The following is a 24253-nucleotide window of genomic DNA, read 5'->3' on the forward strand; positions in this document are numbered from 1 at the left end:
ATGGCAGTATCTAAAATTAGCTGTAGCATATATGTATATGTGTGATGTGTGTTCATTAATATGTACTGTCTTTTTTCAATAAATAATTACAAATTACAAATCTGTTTTTAATTGTTATAATTCAAATTGCATACATTTAATTATTTTTGTAAATAATAATAATACCGCAATGACTATATTATTTTAGAGTATTTAGTGTGCATTATATTTTTAAGTAAGAATTTCAAAATTTATGTCATGAATTGTCCATTCTGTTGGCAGTATGTGGATGTTACAATTACACTATTAGTCACCTGACTGATGTCCATGCTATTGTCGCAGGTCAGTGGCCGCGCCGACGTCAAGTCGTTGGATCCCAGGAAGGTAGAAATTATGCTGTTCTGGTCCACCTTGCGGATGGTGGTGCCGTCCACAAAGTAAATCACGCCGTTCTTGTCAACGGTGATGCCTGCAAGTCAGGTCAAGTACGTTGAGAAAACAGGGTTGAAAGGCCACGGATCGGCTCGCACAAGTCAGTGGAGACGACGCGGCGGATTACATGTGTTGAGCTTGCCTCCCCATTATTCAGGTCACTGGCAAAAAGCACCGCTATCAATAATTCACTGGATGCTTTTCTGCTTTTAAATAATTTCTCAGGCAGAAGTGGCAAAAGCTGTAGTCATAGCATTACGTACATACTGTATGCGCGCTTGTCAGCCCGACTAAAAAGCACTCCCGTCGGGAAGGCGATTCTGAATGCATTTGGGAGATTTTGTCTTGTGTAAAAGCCATGAAATGGACCAAAGTCTGCTTTAGGTGTTATTTATAAAGCCTAAAAATATGCATATTTTTGTCTCCAACTGAGTTAAAACAAGCTATGGCACTTCATCTAAATAAATAAAAAACAGATTGTTGTTCAATGGGTCAAAACCATGAAATGTGCTAAATCTTACGGTGTTATTTATCTCATGAGTATGTGTGTTTTTTTTAACAGGTGAAACCCATAAAATGTACCAATCCTGTTTAGGGTTTGGTTTCACTTACTGCGTAAAGGCCAATACAAAATCGTGGACAAGTGCGTAACTCATCACAACTTAGTCAAAGACCAAACTATACGACTCATCCGGACATTTTTCTCAATGGTTTGATGGGGTTATAGGCATAAAATATTCATCACCTGTCTTGGCATTATTTATGCAACCAGTATTTTTAAGGGTGGAGTTGACCTCCAGGGACTATCTTTCATCATACAGTGTTTCTTTGAACATGCTCGGGTACCCGTTGTCATTAGGCGAAAGTCAGAAAATGGATGCCATCTGCTTAGGTTTTGGTGTTATACATGCATTTAGCGGGTTTTATTTGCATAACATATGATGATGTCTCTGATGTGCTGTGATGTAGCACCCCTGAGGATCACAATTTATACAGCTTGCATTAGGTCTTTAAAAAAGCTTTTATGAGGTGAATGTGTTCAGCTGCACAAGTCCTTGGGAGAGATCGGCGCCTCGTTTGACCGTGTGAATGTCTCAGACTTATGAAGAGTGTCACATCTGAGCAGAGTTCATCAAAATGTCTCAGAAAAAGATGGAGGGAGGGTGGAAAACACACACCAAAAAAAAAAAGCCATCTGCTGTTTCTTCCTCGGTCTCGGCTTCCTCCCACTCAATCATTACAGACTGGGGCTGAAAGGCTCGCATCGAGCGCAGTCGGCGTCGGGAGTCGTCAGCGAAAGCACAAACAGTCTTTTGGTTTGGGCTTTTCATCTTGGCAAATTTATAGAAAAGTGAACAATCGTTGCACAAATGGCAGAAATCGACGGCCTCAGACAACATGTTATATTCGTTATTGTCAAAGTTTCTGCAAAAATAACATTAAAGGAAGGATAATTTGAAAGTCTGAAATATAAACGGACCAGCGTATTGTTTGTACTGTGATGTGCTGGGGTTGGTATGTTTTAATTTTAATGTACGTATTGTGTTGTAATAAATATAAATAACACAAGAAAAAGTCCTGCAAATTTTTTGTTACAAGTCTGAAACCCTTATTTGTGATAGATTAACTATAAATTGGGCATACCTTGGAGAACAAGTTTAAACATTATCCCCCCAAAAAAGTAATGTCTTTGAGTGGTTCAATTTCAAGCAACGTTGCTAAAAACGTTGTTATGCTGACATATAGCAAGACAGCAACCAGAGTGGTGAAAGCGCAGAGACAGAATGGCAAGTATTTCACAATGTGCTCTGTCTGTGGTGTGGTGATTTTTGAAAGGGAATAGCTCAAATACTGACCTGCTAAAACTTAATATAATCGCAGGATGTCACTATGAGTACAGAAGCCTATGGGCTCTTAACTGTCTGGTAGCAGAAGCCTGTAGCTAATTAGCAAGACACACATGCATCACACATATTGCACTTGTAGTGTAAAAAGCACGGCGTTACGATACCTTTGGGTCCGGTGAGCGAGGCCTCCGGAGCTTTGCCGCCGTCCCCGCAGTGGTTCTCATCGAAGGGCAAGCAGTGTTCTCCGGTCCCGGCTACAACCTCAGCATTGGCCTGCAGATCCTTTGTTCCAGAAAGACTTTTTGGCCGGTAGATCCGCCTTGAGTTGGTGTCCGACACGTATAGTTGTCCTGTGACCGGGTCGGTGGCCAGATAGTAGCGGTGTGCTGGGTTGTTGCTGCATTCATGAAAATGACTTATTACTAGGTCTGCAAAATCTCTTGAATAAATATCTAGATCGCAAAATTGGCCCATGCAATATGCATTTTGCAAAGACATGCAATACGGTTCTTATGGAATTATATACATTTATCTGAATATGACCAGTCAGACGCAAATCTAAAGATGCTTTGCCATCTCGTGGTTGAACAACTTCTAGCTCTTTTCTTCTCCGAGGCTATGAATTATTTCAGGCTTGATTGTACCATTTTGTGTTGGAACCTGCACTTTCAGAAGCATTTTCATCAGCCATTGCAAACAAGATGCCACTTTTTTTTACTCTCTCCATCAGTGGTGATTAGACGATAATTGGCCCACTCTAATTATACATATGGTAATCACTGGGGTGCAAAGGAATGGCAAAAAGGGAGAACTTTATTTATGTGAAGATGATGATCGTCGTCATGGTGGTGGTGGTGGTAATTAACATGCACTAAAGGATAACACCTACCTGTGTCTAAAGTCTTTATTTCTACAAAAAAAGAGAAAGGGCACAATAAATAAAGAATAAATAAAAGACATATTTTCCCCACAAATTAAAACCATCCCTTGATGTACTGAGATGTTTTGGTATTAATTGGCCTGCTTTGATTAGAGGCTCAACCACTGCTCACCTGATAAGCCTGATTTAATTCCTTCACTGCGTAATTGATGCCCCCAAGAAGTTGTGGATGCAAATGATTGAACTCCACATCATTGGAAACATTTTTGGTTGCTAAAGGAAATTTGGATTCATCAGACTATTCCCTGATGCATAAACTAATTCAAAGAAAATTTGATTTTTTTTTTGTTCTGAATTGACTTACAATTTTTCTCATGCCAATGAAACTTTGGGTCATTTCAAACAACCAAAAACTGCACCACACAAGTGATGAGGGACCACGTAACTGATTATAAGAGTCTTTCCGTTTAAAATGAGCCGACAATAAACTTTCTCTTTGTCCACGCTATCAGCACCATGGTCAGTTCCTTTCCTCCACGTGTTCCTCTCACTGTTATTTCAGCACCCCGGTCAGCTCCTTTCTTCCGCGCATAGCTTTACTGCCAGTACTCCTCTGTAACATGCATTGCTCTTGGCCATGCCTCAGCACTGATTGTCTGACACCTATTCATCCTCACAACTGGTTAACTCTGCTATTTCAACCCTGCACTTCCATCACTGCTGGCCGAATCGTCAGGTTTGACACACAAATTCCTCGCACCTGTTCCTACTCTGTTCCATGATTCCCGTTTCCATGATCCACTGTTTAGCGATACACCTGCTTGCTTCCTGGGTGTTTGCCTGCTCTGTTTCGTTTTTTTGGAAATACATAGTACGTAGTTACACAAATCTTTTTTATTGTTAGAAATACAGTGTCTCATCCCATTTACTCTCTGATTCATCCTGCTGCTTGTCGAGGCTGCAAATAAGTGGGACTTAATTCCTCCCTTTGCAAATAGAGAAATTGTCCAATGCAAATTTTACAATTGACAACATGCATGCATTTCAAATAGAAAAAATGTTTTGATCAGGCATATCCTGCTGCATAAAGACTGGAGTGTTGTACATATTTTTTAGGTGCTTATGATCACGAAAGTCACAGCAAAGTCACTTGTTCTGCATTAATTGTGAATTACTGCTGCAATTACTCCAACACCAGCAACACAACACCGCATTCAGTCCTTCCAAGCTGTTGTAACACCACTCCTTCGAGTTTGAATCCAAACTGGGAAACTGTAATATAAAGTCGGGAAAGCACCCCATTTCCTATTTATATGCACATTATTTCCTCGCAGGTACTTTGTGAAATGTTCTTCAGCTGACTCCATTGGGCCTTCTTTATGGTAGCCGCATGATTTTACATATTGCCGTTTTACATACCTGAGTCAGGATGACGGCTCACGATAAACGCAGTCATCATTCTGCCAATATGAGAGCAGCCAACTGTCCCCGACGAGAGCTAAGCCACGTTGGTGCGAGGTCCGCTACTTACTAATCGCGTGCCTGAGACAGGATGTCCTTCCTACAGTAATCACAAGGACGCTGAGTTTCTGCCCCTGACCTACGTGGGCCCAGTGAGAGCCAATCGGCGTTGAGAACATAATTTCCACGTCCCACACAGATGCCGCACAAGCAGACATGCTGCCAAATAAAGAATGATAAATAAAATAAAAACAGCAGCCATACCCATGTGCAAAGTGTGGCGATTGTTTTATTTTGTATTTTTGCTTTATTTGGCTGCATGTCAGATGTGCGTGTGACGTGGTAACGGTGACTCTGTTCATGACGGCGTTTGGCTGACTTGGACCGACTGTGCAAAGTTCAATTAGGGACGGAAACTCACATTTAATTCTAGTTCCCATTTATCTTTTACATAGACTGTACAGTACTATCACACATATAGTTATGTTGCCATAGAAAAGGTATGTGAGATATGGTCCTTAGTTAGAGGGGGGTTTTCCAATCACATATAAAAGTAAGTATAGCCTTGAACTGACCTCTGTTCTATTTGCTGCCATCTGATGTCATGGTTGTTGTAAATTGATTCATGGCACTGAGCTTACTTGCCAATAGTAATACTGTATTTCAAAATTATTTCAGGATAGACCTCCCTTGTCGTAGTTTGAGGACATAACTTTTAATCTTACTCTGGCTCTTTTGCTTTGCCAAATAAACCTGGAAATGAATTTGCCTAATAAGGAAACATAGACATGGGGACCCCCCCCATTACCTATAGGCAATGCCTGGAATGAATATACATAGAATTATCGCAGTATTAATTTATGAATGCTTAACAATTTTCTCCTAGACAAATCATCAATGCCGGGGATTTGTTATTCTTTGACTTAGATATAGTTTCTTTCATTTCTATTTTTGTTAATTGTCAACTGACTCTTCCTTTCTTAAAGTAGTTAAATTGTGTTTATGTCCATATTTTATTCATGTTTTTGTTGTAGCCCCATTTTTGATTCAAGATCACATTCCTTCTTTACCCTGTTTCTTTATCCTTGACTATAAGGCTATTATCTTCCCTCTCATTACCTTTTTTGCCCTCTCACACAGTACAGAAGGAGAGACACGACCATTATCATTTAGAGATAGCTAGTCCATTAAATCTCTCTGGGGGAGCATGTGGTCCATCGGTAGTTACATTCAATCTCTGATGGTTAAAATGACCATCTGGTCCCAGGTATAAGGTACTTGTGATTAGGCCATGACCTGAATCGTGATTGGTTCCATTCTATGTACCTGAGACCTATATTTCTCTTTCTAATTCTCTTGGGTGTTGGAATCTTCAAACATTCGTTAGTCCAGTCCGTCTGTCTTTCGTCCGTCTGTCTTTCATCCGTCTGTCCTTCGTCTGTCCGTCCTTCGTCTGTCCGTCCTTCGTCTGTCCGTCCTTCGTCCGTCCTTCGTCCGTCCGTCTGTCCTTCGTCCGTCCTTTGTCCGTCCATCCATCCATCCATCCATCCGTCCATCCGTCCATCCATCCATCCATCCATCCGTCTGTCCGTCCGTCCATCCATCCATCCATCCATCCATCCATCCATCCATCCATCCATCCATCCATCCATCCATCCATCCATCCATCCATTCATCCATCCATCCATCCATCCAATATTAACTGATTTCCAATAGCAACAGCAGTTATTTGGTATGTATCACTAAGATAGTTCACTTATTCAGTACATTTATTTCGTATTTGTGTGTATATTAGGCTGAATGATCAATGAAGCCACTTACTGAATTCTCCATCTATCTACGTATATCTACTTGTCTGTCTGTGAGCTAAGAACAATCCTAGGTATCTTATGCAATTTTAGCTAGCTTATTAGCCTCCCCTTACCTGTCGCTCTGTTCGTCTGTCCATCTGTTGCATACGGAAATTTTAGTGTATTGAAGCTTATTGAATGTACAATCAACTCATTAGCCTGGCTATCTGTCTGTCTGAGGCATAGGGCTTTCTTACCTAAGCTCCATGATGCTGGTGACATTTCCTGATGGGTAGATGCGTCGAATGTAGTTGAAGTCGCCCACGTAGAGGCTGCCGTCGATGCCCCATGCCAAGGCCACGGGTGCAAGCAGCTTGTTTCCGAGGGCCTGGCCGTTGCAGCTCGGGCACGAGATGCTCCGGCGGCGTCCATTACCCATGATGGTGGTGATGATGGGCGGCTGCAGCGAAACGAACTGGTTTTCACCGCTGCCTTTGTACAGAATGCCTATAAAGAATAATGGGAAAAGAAAGACTGACATCCAGCTCAGATTCCTTTTTTTTCCAATATTTTGTCATATATTTTTATTTTTTCCCATTCTCACTGGGACACTCCCATTTTTCATGTTATTTTTTTGTTTGTGAAAAGCATATATTGAATGTTCATCAAAGCTTTTTAAAAGATATTTTGGGGTGTGCAAAACGATTTTTAAAAATAATAAATACATTTTGGTGGGGGAACCAGGTTTGCCACTTGCGTCAGTTGCCCATCCCTGCTGTAGACGTATGCCGCCATGCATGCCAAGTTGTGGTTGTGTGTTGCTTGATAATTTAATAACCACATTATTGGGAAGCTGTTCTAAAATATGGTACGGATCATCTCATTAGATAGTGCGAGTGTTCTTAATCTAGTGTTCGTTGAGCTACTTTCACATGGATAATCGTAATCTCACGTCTCCAAGATTGCACAAAGTGTCTTTTGTTGGCGGCAAAAACGGGGTAAAAAACGTCAAGGCAAACACTTGAGATGGACTTTTCCTTGACTTTATTCACAAACTTTGATGTATTCATGAAAGAAACGTGTTTTGGTTGCCGCACCCAATCTGTCAAACTATCCACAACAGGAAGTTTGTGAAGTGAGTCAAAGCAGCTGGTGAGAAGAACACGCTCACTCGGAGCGCCACTCCTGCCAGCACTGGGCTGCTTTTATCCCTCCATCCGTCTGCAAACGATGCATCAGACTTTAGCATTGTAGCGCCTGTGATCCACAGATAGATGCTGTATGTGTGATATGCTAATGAAGCCCCCCTTGGCCCCCCTTCCCCACTGCTACATGTCAGGATTTAACATTAAAGAGGATGTTGCAGCATGCGAACATGACGGCATACTTGAGACAAAATATGAAGACCAACCTGAAGCATGTGGCATCTGTTTTTCTGCTTCTGTGTTTTCAATCTTATTGCAATATCCACAAATCCATATAATTGCTTGTTTTTTTTTCTTTGCTTGTTGTCAACATAGTGGAGGAGCACTTGGGAACTGGGAAATATTTGACATGCGGACCTACCAATAAGTTAAGACTGACAGAAGCAATCTGTAATGACTAGCACAAAGACTTACTCGTGCCTGAGTGAAGGAAGGTTTTGATGGAAGCCAATTGTGTGGTGCTGCCAACAATGATGAACATGTACACTGATCAATAACGGAGAGAAAACTGTGACAGAACTGTCAAATCATCATGATGTATGTATTGATTGACATGTAGGTCAGTGGTGAGTCTAAATTTCAGTCATCACACACAGCACAGTATAGTGCAGTACAGTGGTGTCTTGAAATAGAAGTTGCATTCATTCTATAACAATGCGCTAACAACACAAAATACTCACATCTCTAATCTTCGCATTGAAATGAGTAGAAAAGCTAGACATGTGTTCCAACTTCCCCAAAAGACGCCACATATATTTTATTGTAGCTTTAAAACAGGACAATTGCATTTCGTAATATTGTACTTAAATATATTAAATATATAGTGTTGAAGAAGAATTAAACAGTTTGTGCATCATGTTTGTGACTCCCAGTCAGGAAGACACAAACTAACTGTCTAACTGTCCGTCCGTCTGCCCGTCCGCCCGCCCGCCCGCCCGTCTTGCTGTCCGTCCGTCCGTCTAGCTGTCTATCTGTCTATATTGCAACCTTGAAGGAACCCTGACGAGAACTCAACATTCCCTACCTTCAAAACCTTTCACAACTGTTGGCAGCTCAGTGGGATGTTTTTTTTTAGCATTAATCTAGCAGAAGGCAAAGCTGCGTGGTTGTTTTACACGAGTACTGTAACTGATAGAAACATTCAACTGGCGTTGGCATTAAACAGCTTGAAGCCTCCTTATTGAAGAATTGTTCTCTGTCTGCCAAACAGCTGCGAGTGGTAAATTGCGTTGAGTTCATTGCCACCATACAGAGAGTCAAAGTAAAAAAAAAAAGGTCTGACGCATGGCATGCATCTCATAAAAAATTGTAAGTCGGGTTATACGTATGTATCACAAGGAACTATTTCAGTTTTCATTCCATGATAATGAATAGAGCTAATTAGAAATGTGTCACGGTTTAAAATGTATACAGACTGAAAATCTAGAAAATGAAAATGTGATAGTTAGCAGAGAGCCCAAAGTTCAGCTGTAAGTTGCTTTGGCTCGCTTGTTTTTGTTTGAAGCAACACATGTACGTCTGTAATGCATCTTTGCCCTCAGTCATATTAATATTTATCCACCGTGTCGCCTGACTTTTCTCAATCCCCCACTGAATTATTCAACCCCGCTTTTCTACTTTTGACATTTGAGATTTATGACTCACGTGGGGTTTTGCCTTTTCCTTGTGGGTGAGGGAGGCATTGGGTTAGGGTTCGATATGCCTCCCATCTTAGCCGGCACGAAGATTAATCCAAATATCAGTGATTGTCTCCATGGCCGCCTTTGTATCGATTCCTTAACGTTGTAAACTTTGACTAATGTCTTCACCCCCTGACATGCTCTGCAGATGCATTTTCTATTCCTCCCCACTCTGAGTCATTCTTCATTTCTGTGCCACTTCGAACATCCGCACATATAGCCAGCACTACCTTCCCTCACCCCCCTTTTCTTGCTCCTCTTCCTCTTCCTCGTATGATCTCTCTCATACACAATGAAGCAAATTGCTGGTGTTTGGTCTTTAGTCATGTCCTCCACTTCATTTCTGGCAGACATACTCGCCTTGCCATCTGCAGCCTGTCTCCATCTAGGAAAACTGAAGATTGTGTCAGTCATTGTCCCTGTAAGAACTGACACAAAGCCTAGCCTATGCCTGAGTGAAAATCGCTAGAATTGGTTAATTGGTGGCTCTGTCCGCAATAACAAAAATAATTAATGGGTAGGTAATACTATGCTTACTATTTGAAAAAAGGCTAACATTTAGCGGCAAGATTATGACAGTGCCAACCAATAGGTGGTGCTCAAGGGAATAATTGACATGTAGATTGATTGGCCAGTGACAACTGTTACGGAATTGGCCAACCAATGATGCTGCATCAAATGACTGACTTGTCTATTACAACACCACAAATTGATTGGTTTGGTCCCAGTCTTCACTCAGTCAGTGGTCAGTCTAGGTGGTATCTGTCACAAGCCTCACTGAGTCAGGTTACACATCAATCGTTACACTCCGTTCAACGGCTTAGTTGGTTTTGACTGAACTTGCCATTTATTGATAATGCCTGGTAAGATAAATCAGCAGTGCTGCGTGTAATGATTGACGTGAGATGAAACCAACTAATTGTAGAGCTGTGTGTAATGATTGTCAGGTCGACTGACCACTGACTGAGGGAATATTGTAAAATAACTAAACAAGACTGACCGTTAACAAAGTAGAGTTTGTGACAGAACTAACCCAAGAGAATGTCCAATCAGTGGCTACAACAATTGACATATAGGTGACTAGTGAGTTCATGTTCACTACTTGCCTCACATTCCCAGCTCATCGAGCTCTGGACGATGGCCTTCCCGGAGGACAATCAAGCTCCCCTGCCCCCAAACCACCCGTCCCGTTTTCCAGCCCTCCATTACCATCCCTCTGGTAGTGTCACTAACGTGACATTGCCAAGGGCGCTCTAGTTAGTCCGTCAGGTACGACGGCTCACCCCCTGCCACTTTGTACCATTAATCATCTGGGAGGCTGTGATGTCAGAATGAAAGCTTCTGTTTTGCGTACACAACACGACTCAAATTAGCCCGGTATCAAAGGAGTGGATTCCAGCTATAATGACTCCACCGGAATCAAAGACAGTGCTGAACAAATGTTCCTGTGGATTGATGCTCCCAAATCCTGATTTACAGCAAGATAGCACACTTTTTTCAAGATTTGTATTATCACAAGTTGTGAATTGTGACCAATTTAATCTGGCTCTCGGTGTGAAAGATCATCCTCAATGCTGATGTGTAAGAGTGACAAGTAGAATAATGAAGACGAGAGTGAAGCCCAATCAGTGATGCTGTTTGTAATGACTGACATGCAGACAGGTCAAATACCATATGAGTAATTAGTACTTTATTTTGCATTTTGTTTAACTTTGGGGAATAGGGCAAGATTTAGGGATCTATTTTTGTAGATCTATGTGTGCTCGTCGTAAAAACTGGCACATCTTGACTTTCCTGCTAAGGCAAGTCTAGTTTACCATGTTTGGGAATCACGCTGTGCCATGTTGGGTGTTTTGGCATCTAAATTGCACGTTGGTGTGAGTGTGGATGGTTGTGAGGATAAGTGGTTCAGAGAATGGATGGACGCATATTAAAATGTAGAGAAATATTTAGTCATGCATGTAAAAACTCCAACCTGTCATTGCCTGCAATGAGTGACATGTAGACCAACCAATGAATAGATCAATCGATAACAAAACACGACAACCATTATGCACTGGTCCACCGTTGTGCTGTTTGAAGCATGCAGATCACCACCCGATTGGTTGATTAATTAATTTGTGCTGTTTTGGACGTGCATAAGTAGGAAGTTTAATATTAAGCGACAAGTCTTTTCTTGGATTTTACTGAGTACGCCGAGAAGAAAACAAAGCCTTGATCCAAACAGAACATCCCTCCACACACACATTTACACATACACTTTTGCATCCTACTGTGAGGAAGTTTTCTTCATTCAAACTTGGGGGTGCAGAATTTATAAATATATACTTAAAGACATTTTTATGCAGGCAGCTGTGGGCTTCCCTGTCATCAGCCTGGGAGCTAGGCGTGTGCACGTGAAAGCACCAAGCTCCCCTACCAGCTACAGCTAGTTTGATGGCCGCCGCCGAGGCGGCACCACCGACATCAAGCGTAATGCGCTGTGACCAAGCGTCCTTGAGGGAAACGACGCAAAGCAACTTTCATCTACTTGCTAACAATGACAGTGAAAAGCCAAGGGGGGGCTGCGGTACAGTTGAGGTTTTTGGGGGGGCTGATGCAACCGAGTGGTCATCACACTCGGGTGTGACTGGTGTGTATTGTAACTAAATAACAAATGTGTAAATAAAGAGAACAGTGGCAGCTTGCCAAAGTGACCCCAGACTTATTGTGCACCATTTTTTCCCGTGCTGAACCTCAGCCGACCTGCTGCGGCACTGCAGCTAAGCAGCAGAAGCATTTCACATATTTACCCTACCAGGCAAGCATTTAGTGACACATATTATGAAGCATCAAATCAGTGATTCTGTGTTAGATGGCCAAACTTATTGGATGTTTATTCAGTGGTGCTGACTAGTCCACTTATCCGTAATAGAATCAGCCAAAACAGTGGTGCAGCCTGCAATAATTGACATGCAGACTGGCCAATGATCGAAGACAGAACCAAGCAATGTGACATGCTTGGTCCTGACTAATTGAGTCAGAACCATGACTCATGACTGCCATGATGTTATGTAGTGCGTATATGTGCCGCAACCAACTGTCCAATTGTCCAACCAACAACATTCAATCACTAAAGACCTGTTTTATAATGTGTCCCTTGAAGACGCCATGCTACACAAACAAAAATTAAAATTCCATACGTCTGTTTCCAGTCACCGCATCGTCCTATCAGCTCGGCAGGAGTTTCATTACGCTGCTCTACGTTTCTGCAGTTCAATTAAAGTCCCAAGGTCGCGTGTTTGTTGCTGCATTGTTGTGCAACAAAAGAGCCATCAGTCACACCTATCTGTCTTTGTTAGAGATGCTTGTTGTCGTATTCCCGTGCTAGCGCGGCCCCTCGCTTTTAATCTGAATGTGCCCTCGCATCCACTGAGTCAATGTAATTTGCTAATCAGAGGAAGGACAGACGAATAGGTTGGAATGTCAAGGAAACCGTGGCCTCACGTGGCCCTCTTGACTAGTTGGTTCCACTAATGAGGACAGTGGCCAGTCCAAATGTGTTTCCTCCTTTAGTCTTTCAAGTCTTTTTCTGCCTTTGAAAAGAGTTCCACTATATTAGCAATAAAATACGCTTGACTCTACCTCTTGTTAAACTCTGTAATGAATCAGCGGTCTTGGTGAGTCCTCAGTAAAATGTTATTAGTGGTGAGGGGAGCTTCGAGGGGATGCGGCGCAGTGACTTGAGGAAAAAAAAAAAGTTTTCTGGGAAGAACATTACTTTGAATGGAACACCTATGGGAAATCTTGTTAAAGGAGTCCACTGAAGCTGTCTTATAATTTACATTCGGTACTGGTGCTTGTTTGTACTCTTTGATCACAAAAAGCAGCAACTTTGATCGAACTTGTTAGTAAGCAACCCGCTGATCAAGGTGACCAAACACATTTGCCACATCTTTTTTTCCCCTCTTCTCTCTGCAGCCAGGTTTATTGCAAATGAGAATCGGTTCTCAATTGTCTTACCTAAAGGTTAAACAAAATAAACATATTTTCACGCAACCAATGGGAAAGGATTTAGCGACAGAACCATCAAATCAGTGGTGCGAGGTGTATGATTGATTGGTAGACCGACCACCAACTGACTGAAGACACTGACACGACCAGAAAACTGTAAGCAAAGTGTGCGATTGACTGAAGACTGACTGAGCAAAACAACTGGCCAATGAGTGGTCATGGCAGCAATGAGTGACATGTGAAATGACTGCACAATCAGTAATACTGAGTGATGTGTAGACCAGCCACTGCCAGCGTCAAAAATCTCAATTAATTGGTAACGCTTGCAATGACAGACCGGTGACTGCGTGACAATAGTGATGGAAAAGCTGCAGCCTTTGGTGATTGCCTGACCAATGAGTGCAATTTTTGACTAGCCAACTGATCTTGACAGGCCAACCGAAGTTAACTTCTAACTATATTCACAACAGATAGTTGTTTGCGCTATTTTATGACGAAAAGAAAAAATAAACTTTGATCAAACCCGTTGGTAAACAACACATTAATCAAAGATAAACATTATGTCAAAGCAGTAAGATGTTAAGAAAAGAAAAAAAAAAGTCGCATAAAATGGCAGTTTCAGTTTTGGCTGGGTTTCCACGGATACCAGTGCCGTGATAGTGACACTATGCTCTGAACTAAGTCATGTAAACATTTCCACAGAGTGTTCTATTAGTATTCTGTCCTCTCTTGCTTTGAACAAATTACTCTTTTAAAACTATTTTTGCTTGAACTGTATGCATCAGATCATATGGTGAGGGATTTTAGCCAGATGAACTAGCCCGCGCACCTACTTTGATGCATCCCTAGATGGTGAAAGCAAAGAAATAAATGTTAGTGATGCCCATCTGTCTATGATAACTGCTTCATGTGGCTAATTTGGACACATTTCTGAGCAGGACCCTCTATGTACAAGCCCCTTTTAATTGCTGTGTTATCATTCTTTTGAAACACTGTATAATACATTTTTAGGGTCAGGCCTTAAAACAAACCAAATTTTGCAAAAAAACATGTTTCCCGGTGAGCCCAGAACACAAATCATCAGTGGCTGGATGGGGGCTCGTGAGGACTGGAGTTGGGCATCCATGTTCCTGGGGATTCTTTCAAACGGGCCCCAATCACAGTTATGTGCCCTATAGGTATGAATGGTAATTGTAAAGCTATTTTGTGCCTGCGTTACCTAATGTAGATATGCATAATTAAATTCCAAACCCCTAAGCCAGATTTGCAGAACTACATTACGTCTCATTAGATAGTACAGGTGTTCCAAATGAAGTGGTCCTTCAGTGCATCCTATACAGTATATTGCTTGCTACTGTGCTATAAAAGGTCTGAAGAATATTTAAGGAGTAACAAGCACATCTCCTCAATAACGCCACTGTGTGCTGAGCAGGTTTAGGAGGCAAATAGATTCATAAGCATGAGTCACCTGCTTATGTTCAAATTAAATATGAGACACTTTAATAAGGTGCCATTAAATCCGCTGAACCTCATTAACACGGTCCACCTCAGTGAGCCCCACTTATAGATATATTGTTATAAATAATCACTGCTTTAAGAAGGGAAAGGCAATATTTATGCAGTTTTTACAAGGCGAAACATTGCGTCAGCGCTCCAAATAAAAATCAATGGCGTAAAATAACTGGTTACAGTCCCTGAGAGGAGTTTGGTGTGTGGCTTCAAGGTCCTGAAGGTTGAAATAATTTGCTGAGGAAATCGAGCGAGGAGGTAGAAGAGGAGATAGCAAGACATGGTTTATTTGGAGATGTTTAATTAATTCACTCATTCCAAAGTAATCCAATAGATTTTTTGATCTCTCCTTTCCATTGACTTTGCATTATTTCTGCATATCTTCGCCGTCTTAAAATAATGGCCTCAGTCACATGACTTAAGCCATTATATTAGGAGGGTGACAATATTTTTCCAGAAGAATGTCTTTTGCTGTTTTCTTTGAAATGATGATGATGATGATGTTGATGCTGTGCTTGCGTAACCACGGTTACCAAAGTAGCACTACAGGAAAGGGAAATCTTAAGAGCCATAAAGCAAGACTTCTAATGGCACTCAGGGTAGTTAATGTACCCATTGTTGATTTGGACAGGCCATCACTACAATAGCACCGTCTTTAAAGTGAAGTGTTTTTCACAGAAGCCTAAAACATGCAGGAACCCAGTAATGTACCAAAAAAAACATGTTCCTTATTCTGTGCTCTTGACGATATATACATGATATTCGTCCTCTTTATATATATTCGACATTTTATACACATGATCACTTACAATACGACTACTGTTTCTTAATAAATCTCAAGTTGATTTGACATTTCCGCTCCTGAATTTGCTTACACACAGTCAATGTTTACATTTTCAGCCATTACCACAGCTGATTGACAATGTAGAACACGATTGATATGCTGGGAAGAAAAAAATCAACCTGTTCCGTATTATGAGGATTTCCTCGTAAGCAAAACTGGAAAACAAAACACTTGGTCATGGCTCCTAATCCTACTACTGCAATGACAAATATTACCACTACTAAAAAAGGACATTTCCCAAACGATGACACTGGACACTAATGACACGGACACTATTAACACTAATAACACTGGTCAAGAGCAAATATCAATGCATTTAACTATATGCCCCTAAATGTATTTTTGATTCAGATTTTTCCTAGCGGCATCATCAGATTTTTTAGATATGTTCATGTTTTATTTCAGTTTGGCTTATAAAAGCTTGCGCGATATTGATTTTCCCACGCATTGCAATTCATAACTAACTCCACCTGTTGTTCAAGCTAACCCTCAATTAATAACATTATTTATTTTGTTACTATATCACATCTTATGATATTGATGATGATGATAATAATGAAAATGTGATATAGTCGAGAAATTGCAAAGGCAGATTTGAAACACCACCACAACAACAACAATTACTTGCATTTCTGATTAAAAATGTAATCACTGTTACAACTCCTCCTACCAAAACAATGTAACTGTCCAGAAAAAAAGAGAACACTTGGTCATTCAACTAGAACAATTACTACTTCTAACTTTGGCTGACAACTGATTTGCAATGCTTCTGACTTTGCCTATACACAGGCAATGTTCTAATCAGATATTAAAGGTATACATTTTTAAATTTCCATCCATTACAAACGATGATTGGAAATGTATGCCAACATTAATATGCGGACTTAATGGGGACATCTCTGGAAGACTACCAGTCAAACATTAAAAGAATCCAGGTTGACATGTTTTAAAAAAGGCCAAAATTAACCCTGGTATAGAACACACAGTCTCCTTTGCAGAGGTAAAAAAAATATATACCATCACCCCCATGCGCAGATATTAGAGGGCTTTTGAAGCTGATCACGACAGTAACGAGCAAATGAATCAGTGCGCAAGTGAGCCATGCCACCATTCGAAATCACTCGGTGCTATCATGAAGATGTGCCCTTTTGATGAACATGCTGCTAATGACATTAATTCAATATAGCAAATGAGTTCTTTGCTCACTCATCTATCTGCGGCGCGTTAATCAACAAGTATAATAAATGTAAAATAATCTCGCGTGCGGCGCACGCATGAGCAGGTGCAATCGAATCCCTCTCGAATGTCGGCCGGGTTGCGCAGGCGATTCATGGGCGCGCGTTAATGCCATCGCAATTACAAGCAGCCAGCCTCGGGCTAGCGCGCCTTTGTCAGCTCACCAGCCGGCGACCCCTTGTTCTGACGCAACATGCATTTCAGCACACGGACGCTGTTCCAGTTGTCTGAGACAATTTGTGACGCGTTTTATCTACGAGTGCGTCAAGATCACTTGTCTTGTCGCACTGACGAATGCGATGATGTTTAGTTTGCTGGGGAATATTGACATACCGTAATAGGAATTTAATTTGGGCACACAGAAGAAAAAAAACGATGGTTAATTAATCGCCCGGTGGCATCGAGACAAAAGTGAGTCTTGACTTGCATGACTTTCATTCTGTAGATTTTGTGGATTCCGTCTCAGCTTGTTTGCTGTCTAAATAACCAGACAACATAACGGCACATCACAAGAGTTTTGAACATTCTGAGTGATTCTCCCAGTCTTAGTGCAATTGATGTAAAATGTAGTGAATGCACAACTAGTCTACGACAATATTCAATTTCAATTTGCTGTCTGAAAAAGCAAAGTACATTCACCATGTGCCCAAAAAAATTCTTTGAACACTGGAATTCAGGATGCTGCCCGTCATAATGGAATCAAGACAAAAAAGTGCATGGCTGCTATTGACACTCACCACTACCACAATGACCTTAGACTGGAACTTAACAACACTTGAATATGTACTCAAATGTCTTGACATACTACTTCTACAACTAATGCTACCTACCAGCACACATGTCCGGAAAAAGGACGACACATGGTCACCACTCTACCATTGTACAGTGTATAGCTTGCTTTGTTGTTGTCTTTACAGACTATCATTTCCCATCCTTACGCCATCATAAAATGTGCCCATATTGTACAGATAGTAATTGAGCTGAGATTTTGCATTATTGTCCCAGGATGAGCATTTCTTACCATTTTGCACATCCAGGATGTGGTGCTTGTCCAGCATCCAGCCTCCCATGTTGGCAGCATCCACCTCGTAGCCCTGCAGCACCGCCGTTCGCTTTTCCCAGTGCACCACGTCCAGACACGACTCGTACTCATAGCCCACCGACACTGAAGAACAGGGGGCGCCAGTCAGTGAATTTGCAGATGTCATGCATCCCACACCCTGACTTTAGGTATTTTTATGCACTCCTTCCACAGTGGTGTGAACGGGTCCAAATACTTTGTCACTGTACATGTGGAGTCTTTGTATTAAGTGTCTGTACCTTTTCTTATGTATGGACTGGAGTATGAGTACTTTTATCCCCTTCTCCTTATTTGCCTCCTTTATCATAGCAATGCGGGAGTAACTCACCAATACCCATGAATTATTTAAAGAATGCCATGCAAGCTATGCGATCGCAGTGGTAAATTATGAGTTTTACACCATGGACGCTATATGTTGTGCTCATAATGCTGCAAAAATGCAACTACAAGCTGCACTGTCATGACATAAAAGCAAGCCACTGCAGAATGTTCGGGTTCTACTGAATAGACTCAATGTTGCAAAATCTAGAATAAAAGAAAACTGTGTGTCACACACCAACGTTCACAAATACATCATGGGAGATCATAGCAATTCCCAGTAATGTAATGCAAATAAGTGGTGGAAGTGTCGTAATCTGGGTTTGTCCAGGCATTAGTGGGACTGCCTGCTTAGTGGTTAAGGCTTCATGGACAACAGTTGTATAGCACTTTATCTACAAAGTATGGTGTCCAAAGAACTGCCTCACATTCACCAATCATTTTTTCATTTCTATTTTAGTTTGAAAAATCTACATAGGACTTCTTTTTTAAGATTATATGGCTATAAGACATTGACATTTTTGTTAAATAACTTAAATTGTAAGAATAATTTAGAATTGTTTATTCCTCAAAGAATACAAATATCATTGCTTTTCTTAATTCTAATTCTCTAAAAATGTATTGTTTTTCAGATAATAGAAGTTCTTGTTTCCTAAAAAAGAAAAATACTTTATCCAGTTTAAATTCAATTTATTCGCTCATATTTATTGCCTTAAAAAAAAACTCTGCATTGGACTCACAGTAGAGGTGGAAAACAGTGGCTCATATTCATGGAAAACAGACACCTGCTGTTTTAAATTGTGAAGGAAAATGCCCAACATGTCTCTTTTAACTACTGCTCAACTGAATTAATTCTTGGGACTCATAAAATTTATTTAGTGAAGAGCCACTGAGCCGGAGCCCTGCACGCTGGTGTGATTCAATCATAAAGTAATTTATGAGTCTTGACTCTGAGTCGAGGATTCTCTCTCTCTCTCTCTCTCTCTCTCTCTCTCTCTCTCTCTCTCTCTCTCTCTCTCTCTCTCACACACACACACACACACACACACACACTCACACCACACACACACTCGTATACATCAACATCATGCGAGTAAAAAGATGAGACAGCGAGCGGGTTGATTCAAGGCTTTGACACCAGCTACTAAATCTTTTTGGAGTGTTATAACAAAAGCAGAAAAAAAACTAGTAAAACAAAAATAGAGCAGATCAATCAACGAACTCACCAACAGCCTCCGCCAGACCGTAGACCTTCTGACTGTAGGCGTCCGTCTTATCCCAGATGAAGGTGTAGGACAAGTCGGGGAAGGCCGGGAAGGACTTCTGCAGTTGGCGGCCCATCACGGCCACCATCAGGTGCACCTTCATCAGGCCGAAGGGCAGCCGGTCTTGGGTCAGCAAAACTTTAAGGATGGGCTTGTAGCCGGACGCCCGCGAGCTCAAGTAGACCAGGTTAAGGTCGCTTCCTGGGATGCCCACTTGCTCGTGGAGGACCTGCAGAGACAATTGGCAGCACGTCAACTTGTTATAGTGGACTTAAAAAAAGTCGACATGGTTCTGTGAAAGGCTTAAAAATGACACCCTGTTTAATCATCGGACAACTTTTAATGGGTGGCAAAGATTCTTAACATCAACATCCAAGAGGCTGCATTGTTTTCTGGAAAATGCAGGTTGTAACCTACATGTGACAGAAACCTTTATTTTTCACATTTATTTTTCTGATTTTAATTTATGTAAAAATATTTGTGAAATTTTATGAAAACTTTTTCCCCTATACCAAAAACTTTTTAGTGCAACCTGCCATGGAAAATGTTTTGATTACTTTGATAACAAATTGATAACTGTCAAATAAAAGGCATCCATTGTCACCTTTTATTTATTCACAACATGCCACGTCAAACTGACATATTTATAACATTATGTAACATTTCTTGCTGTCATACATGGGACAACAAACTCATTATAAAAATACTATGTTTGTTGTGGCATACCTGCAACAAATTCTCGGAAAAAATGAGGTATATTGTACAAAGAAAGTTTTCTGTCTAACATGACAATGCAGCAAATGCTGATAAATTTCTTCACCTGTGTCTCGGGTATTACAGGGCTGTCCTCAGGTGATGTCTTGTATAAGGTGGAAAGTGGCGTGGCCAAGACCAGCGGGTCGGGCCGGCTCAGACCTGTCAGGTAGCAGCCAGGGATGTCGTTGTTTTCCTCGCGCCGCATCACTACCGTGTCCATCACGTGGAAGACGTTCCAAGGGATCCACACGGTGCGGCGTACAGCCGGGAATGGTGCTCGTTCATATGTCAGGGTCAGTGACGCACCGCCGTTGGCCAGCAGGTCAAACCTGGAAGACATTAGTGGGGGCTTCATTACGGTCAGGTCAATTCCTGATGAAGATCAGGATTTGTGAATAGATACATTTCTTCAAGCGAATTCCTCCAACAAGCCCCGATAGTTAAGCAAGTATTCCAGAAAGATTGACAATGCGAAAAAAACATTTAATGTGTGTGGAGCCGACGTAGTGTTTGTTTAATAAGTATTGAAAGGATTCTTAGAAAATAATAGACAGTAGTCTATTATTCAATATCAATTAAGGTGGACATGTCTGAATTAAAATTCCACATGTAAAAGTCTCAGGGACCTATGCCTGAAGAACAGGAATTTGGCCGTTTTGGTTGGAAGCAATCATTTTGGGTTAATACCAGCAAGCCTCGTATTTGGACAACTTCCTTCTTGGGAATTCTTTCAATCGGAAACAGATTCTCTGGGCAATGTTACATTGTAAAGCTATCGTTTCCCATCTAATGTGGGCGGAGCCTGATGTCAAAATTTGGCTATCATTGCAATGATCCCCCCAAAAAAATAAATCACATCCCAATATTAGTTGTATCAAGTATCCTGGCTGAAAGAGGAAAAGTCCCTGCACATATTTTTCACCCTCTGCGCCCCACTCATGTTTCACAACTGTTTGATGGATAGAATGGGGAGAGAGTAGTTGAGGATTAACACAACTCTTCAGATATTCTGCCCTGTAAGTCATCTGTCAAGGAGTGTGATAAATGCTTGTGGATGATCACACTTGGTCAACCAACAGAGCCACCCTTACAAAGAGTATGGTCTGTGTTTGTGTGTGTTCATGTGTGTATCCTTACAGCTATGCAGTGCCTGCATCCAACGCCAACCCCCATCTCAGTCTTGCCCCAAGTGGAAAAGCAATGGCGAAAGTGAAGCTATTTTAGGTCAGCTACACAGCTTGGCACTTGGCATATGTGTGCATCTGATGTCATGCAATGTCACCACCCACACGAACACACACACACGAACACACACACACACACACGGGCGCGCGCTCGATCACACAGATGCTTCATTCACCCCAGGGAAGTGGTATATATACACATGCACACGCATACACAGTCAAGAGAAGCACTTCAAAGTCCTTCATTTCCAAACCAGTAACTTTTCCTCCGAGTAATGCTGAGCTAATTAAAGCCAGAAAACTCTCGAGACTAAAGACTTCAAATAGTGAAAAAGTGTTTCTTTTCTCACCATCATGCCTGGTCAAACATGAGTAATGAATTGGATTCAGGGAATGATAAGACCATGTGAAGGATGGTCTGAGGGAATATAGTGGTTCAAATCAGAACATTATTACTTTTTGTTTGGTGTGTGTGTAGCACTTTTTAGGTTGGTTTAATTTAGTAGGCTTGTACATGCTATGGACAAAAGTGTTCGCTCAAATTCCGGCCCTATAGGAAGAGATAATGAAAGAGATGTTTGAAAAGAGCAGCTTCCGACCTTGTGAAGTAAGCTTCCCACTAGATTCATCCCAAGAAGGTTAGTCATTTTGGATCATGCTGAGGGCACATGGAACAGAAAAGGGCCATCTTCAACACATGGCTGGAAGCGTACAATTGTTCAAAGATTTGAGGGCAACTTGATGTTGACCCAATTTGGGTTGATCAGTGAAACTGCTCTCCAAGGCTATTTTTTTTTTATATCCAAGAAACCGCAAAATGCTAATCTATAAGCCTATATTAGGTGGTGTGAACAAAAACAGCTTGGCAATTAGCATTACGCATCTTTCAAAACCTGCTTCTGATTGGGGCGTGTGACAAGTTGGGTGCCCTGAAAGTTGCCTAAAATGGCTGCTTAAAACAAAAATGGGCAACTTCCTATTCACTTTTGGGCATGGATCCTTGGCATTTTTTTCATGTTGATTACTAATGTAGCCATGATCACCCAATTTTATGTTTAGGGTGGCCATGGAATTCGCCCAAATCAGCTCCAGCAGGAAGCAGACATTCTAGAGCAGGGATGGGCAACCGATGGGCTACATGTGGCCCCGGACTTCATTCAGAGTGATTCTGTGATTGTGATGTAGAAGAGGCACCAATTTTGCCAATCACAACACTGGGTGAGACAACCTATAATAACAGAAAGCGCAATGTTCTTTTTAAATTGAATCGTAAGAAACTGAGGCAGTCATTTGGGACAAATTCCAGATTTAACTCATACTCAAGAATTGACTGATAATCCACCAAAATGACCCCCGAATGTGAACAGGTATCCTGATTTGTGAAGCTTTTTTGCCACAGTTGTCAAATGCAGGTGAAGCCTGACATCAAACAATTAGTTCTAGAATCCACCGTAAACAATGGAGCGCAAAAGCCTGTTCACTACTATTCACAGCTTAAATTTTGAGGGAAATGTACCCAATGAGGCGGCCAGAGAGCGCTTAGGAAGGTGCGTTTGCGCTGTCATTATGCGACAACAACAACGGCGGAAGGTCAGAGCATAACGCAACATGTTTAACGACATTGCGGGTAGATTGATTGTAGCCTCACTGAAGCAATGCATTTTAAACAGGCCTCTCCAACAACACGCTCGCTGTTGTCGTGACATTTGCATCAGCAATTGTTGGCTCTCGATTTGTTGTTATTTTTGCGATGTGCGCAAGGACTACTCCATATCATTCCATCCTCGGCAGCTGACGAGTAAAAACATAAGCACAAGGCGAAAGGTCGCCGTTGTAGCACTGCCGCATGATTACGCTTACATGCCGTCCTGTCTGGTGACTGTGTAGCCGTAGTCGGGGTAGTGCGGGAATGACACATTGACTCCGATTAGCGGCGTTCCGTCTCCGGTGAGGACTTGACCACGGATGACTGACACCAGACTGTGTGAGAAAAAAAGAACACACACACACACGCAATTGGTTGAATAGGCAAACTGAAGCAGCCATTGTGTCAAGTGACAGAACAGACACAAATGGACAATTATCGTATTTTCTGGACTACAAATCACAGTTTTTTTATGGTTTGTCCGGAAGTTTATCAATAAATTTCCCCCAAAAATGTGACTTATACTCCAGTGCGACATATATATATATATATATATATGCCTTTTTATCTTTATTATGCATTTTATGGCTGGTGGGACTTGCATTCCGGAGCGACTTATAGTCCGGAAAATACGGTACAAGACAGATACAACTACTGTATGTTACTGTATTTCAGATGAATTTTTTTTAATAGCTTAGCGATGGAACGACAAAACGTACGAGGCAAGACAAGACGGCTTTATTCATATAGCATTTTTTATACACAGGGTGTATAAAAGCTCATTGTGCTTTACATAGATAAACGTACAACATATAAAAGCATTTAAAAACAAAATAAATGAACACATCTAGAAAATAAAGAAAAATTCAAAAACACTGACAGAACCTTTAGTGCAGTAAAAAAGTTGGAAAGTTAATTTTAAACATGATTTAAAAGACCTCAATTATAGGCATGGGTAAATGCATAGTTTTGATCTTGATTTAAAAGTTTGACTCAAACATATGAAACATAATATTTTGCATTAAAAATGTCAGACTATTTGAAGTACTTTGACTTTGTCCTATACACGTAGGAAATTTTTACATCCACTGATAGTACAACCGTATTCTAATACAATTACTGCTGTTTCTAATTAAAACCATTTTCAAA

The 24253-nt window shown here is 41.2% G+C and overlaps 1 protein-coding gene across 1 annotated transcript in view; it reads right to left on the reverse strand.

Moving 5' to 3' along the window:
• si:dkey-237h12.3 (teneurin-3) overlaps positions 1-24253 on the reverse strand; it is a 191712-nt gene that overhangs the window by 15803 nt on the left and 151656 nt on the right. Inside the window, exons 15-22 of the mRNA XM_061275285.1 lie at positions 23320-23439; positions 20340-20604; positions 19481-19748; positions 17877-18020; positions 6647-6896; positions 3148-3168; positions 2423-2655; positions 294-448 (exon numbers count right to left, since the gene is read on the reverse strand). Of these exons, the coding sequence (XP_061131269.1) occupies positions 294-448; positions 2423-2655; positions 3148-3168; positions 6647-6896; positions 17877-18020; positions 19481-19748; positions 20340-20604; positions 23320-23439 (1456 nt within the window). The remainder of the gene's footprint in view (positions 1-293; positions 449-2422; positions 2656-3147; positions 3169-6646; positions 6897-17876; positions 18021-19480; positions 19749-20339; positions 20605-23319; positions 23440-24253) is intronic.

The sequence above is a fragment of the Syngnathus typhle genome, linkage group LG1 (genome assembly GCF_033458585.1).
Source record: "Syngnathus typhle isolate RoL2023-S1 ecotype Sweden linkage group LG1, RoL_Styp_1.0, whole genome shotgun sequence".
Lineage (NCBI taxonomy): Eukaryota > Metazoa > Chordata > Actinopteri > Syngnathiformes > Syngnathidae > Syngnathus > Syngnathus typhle.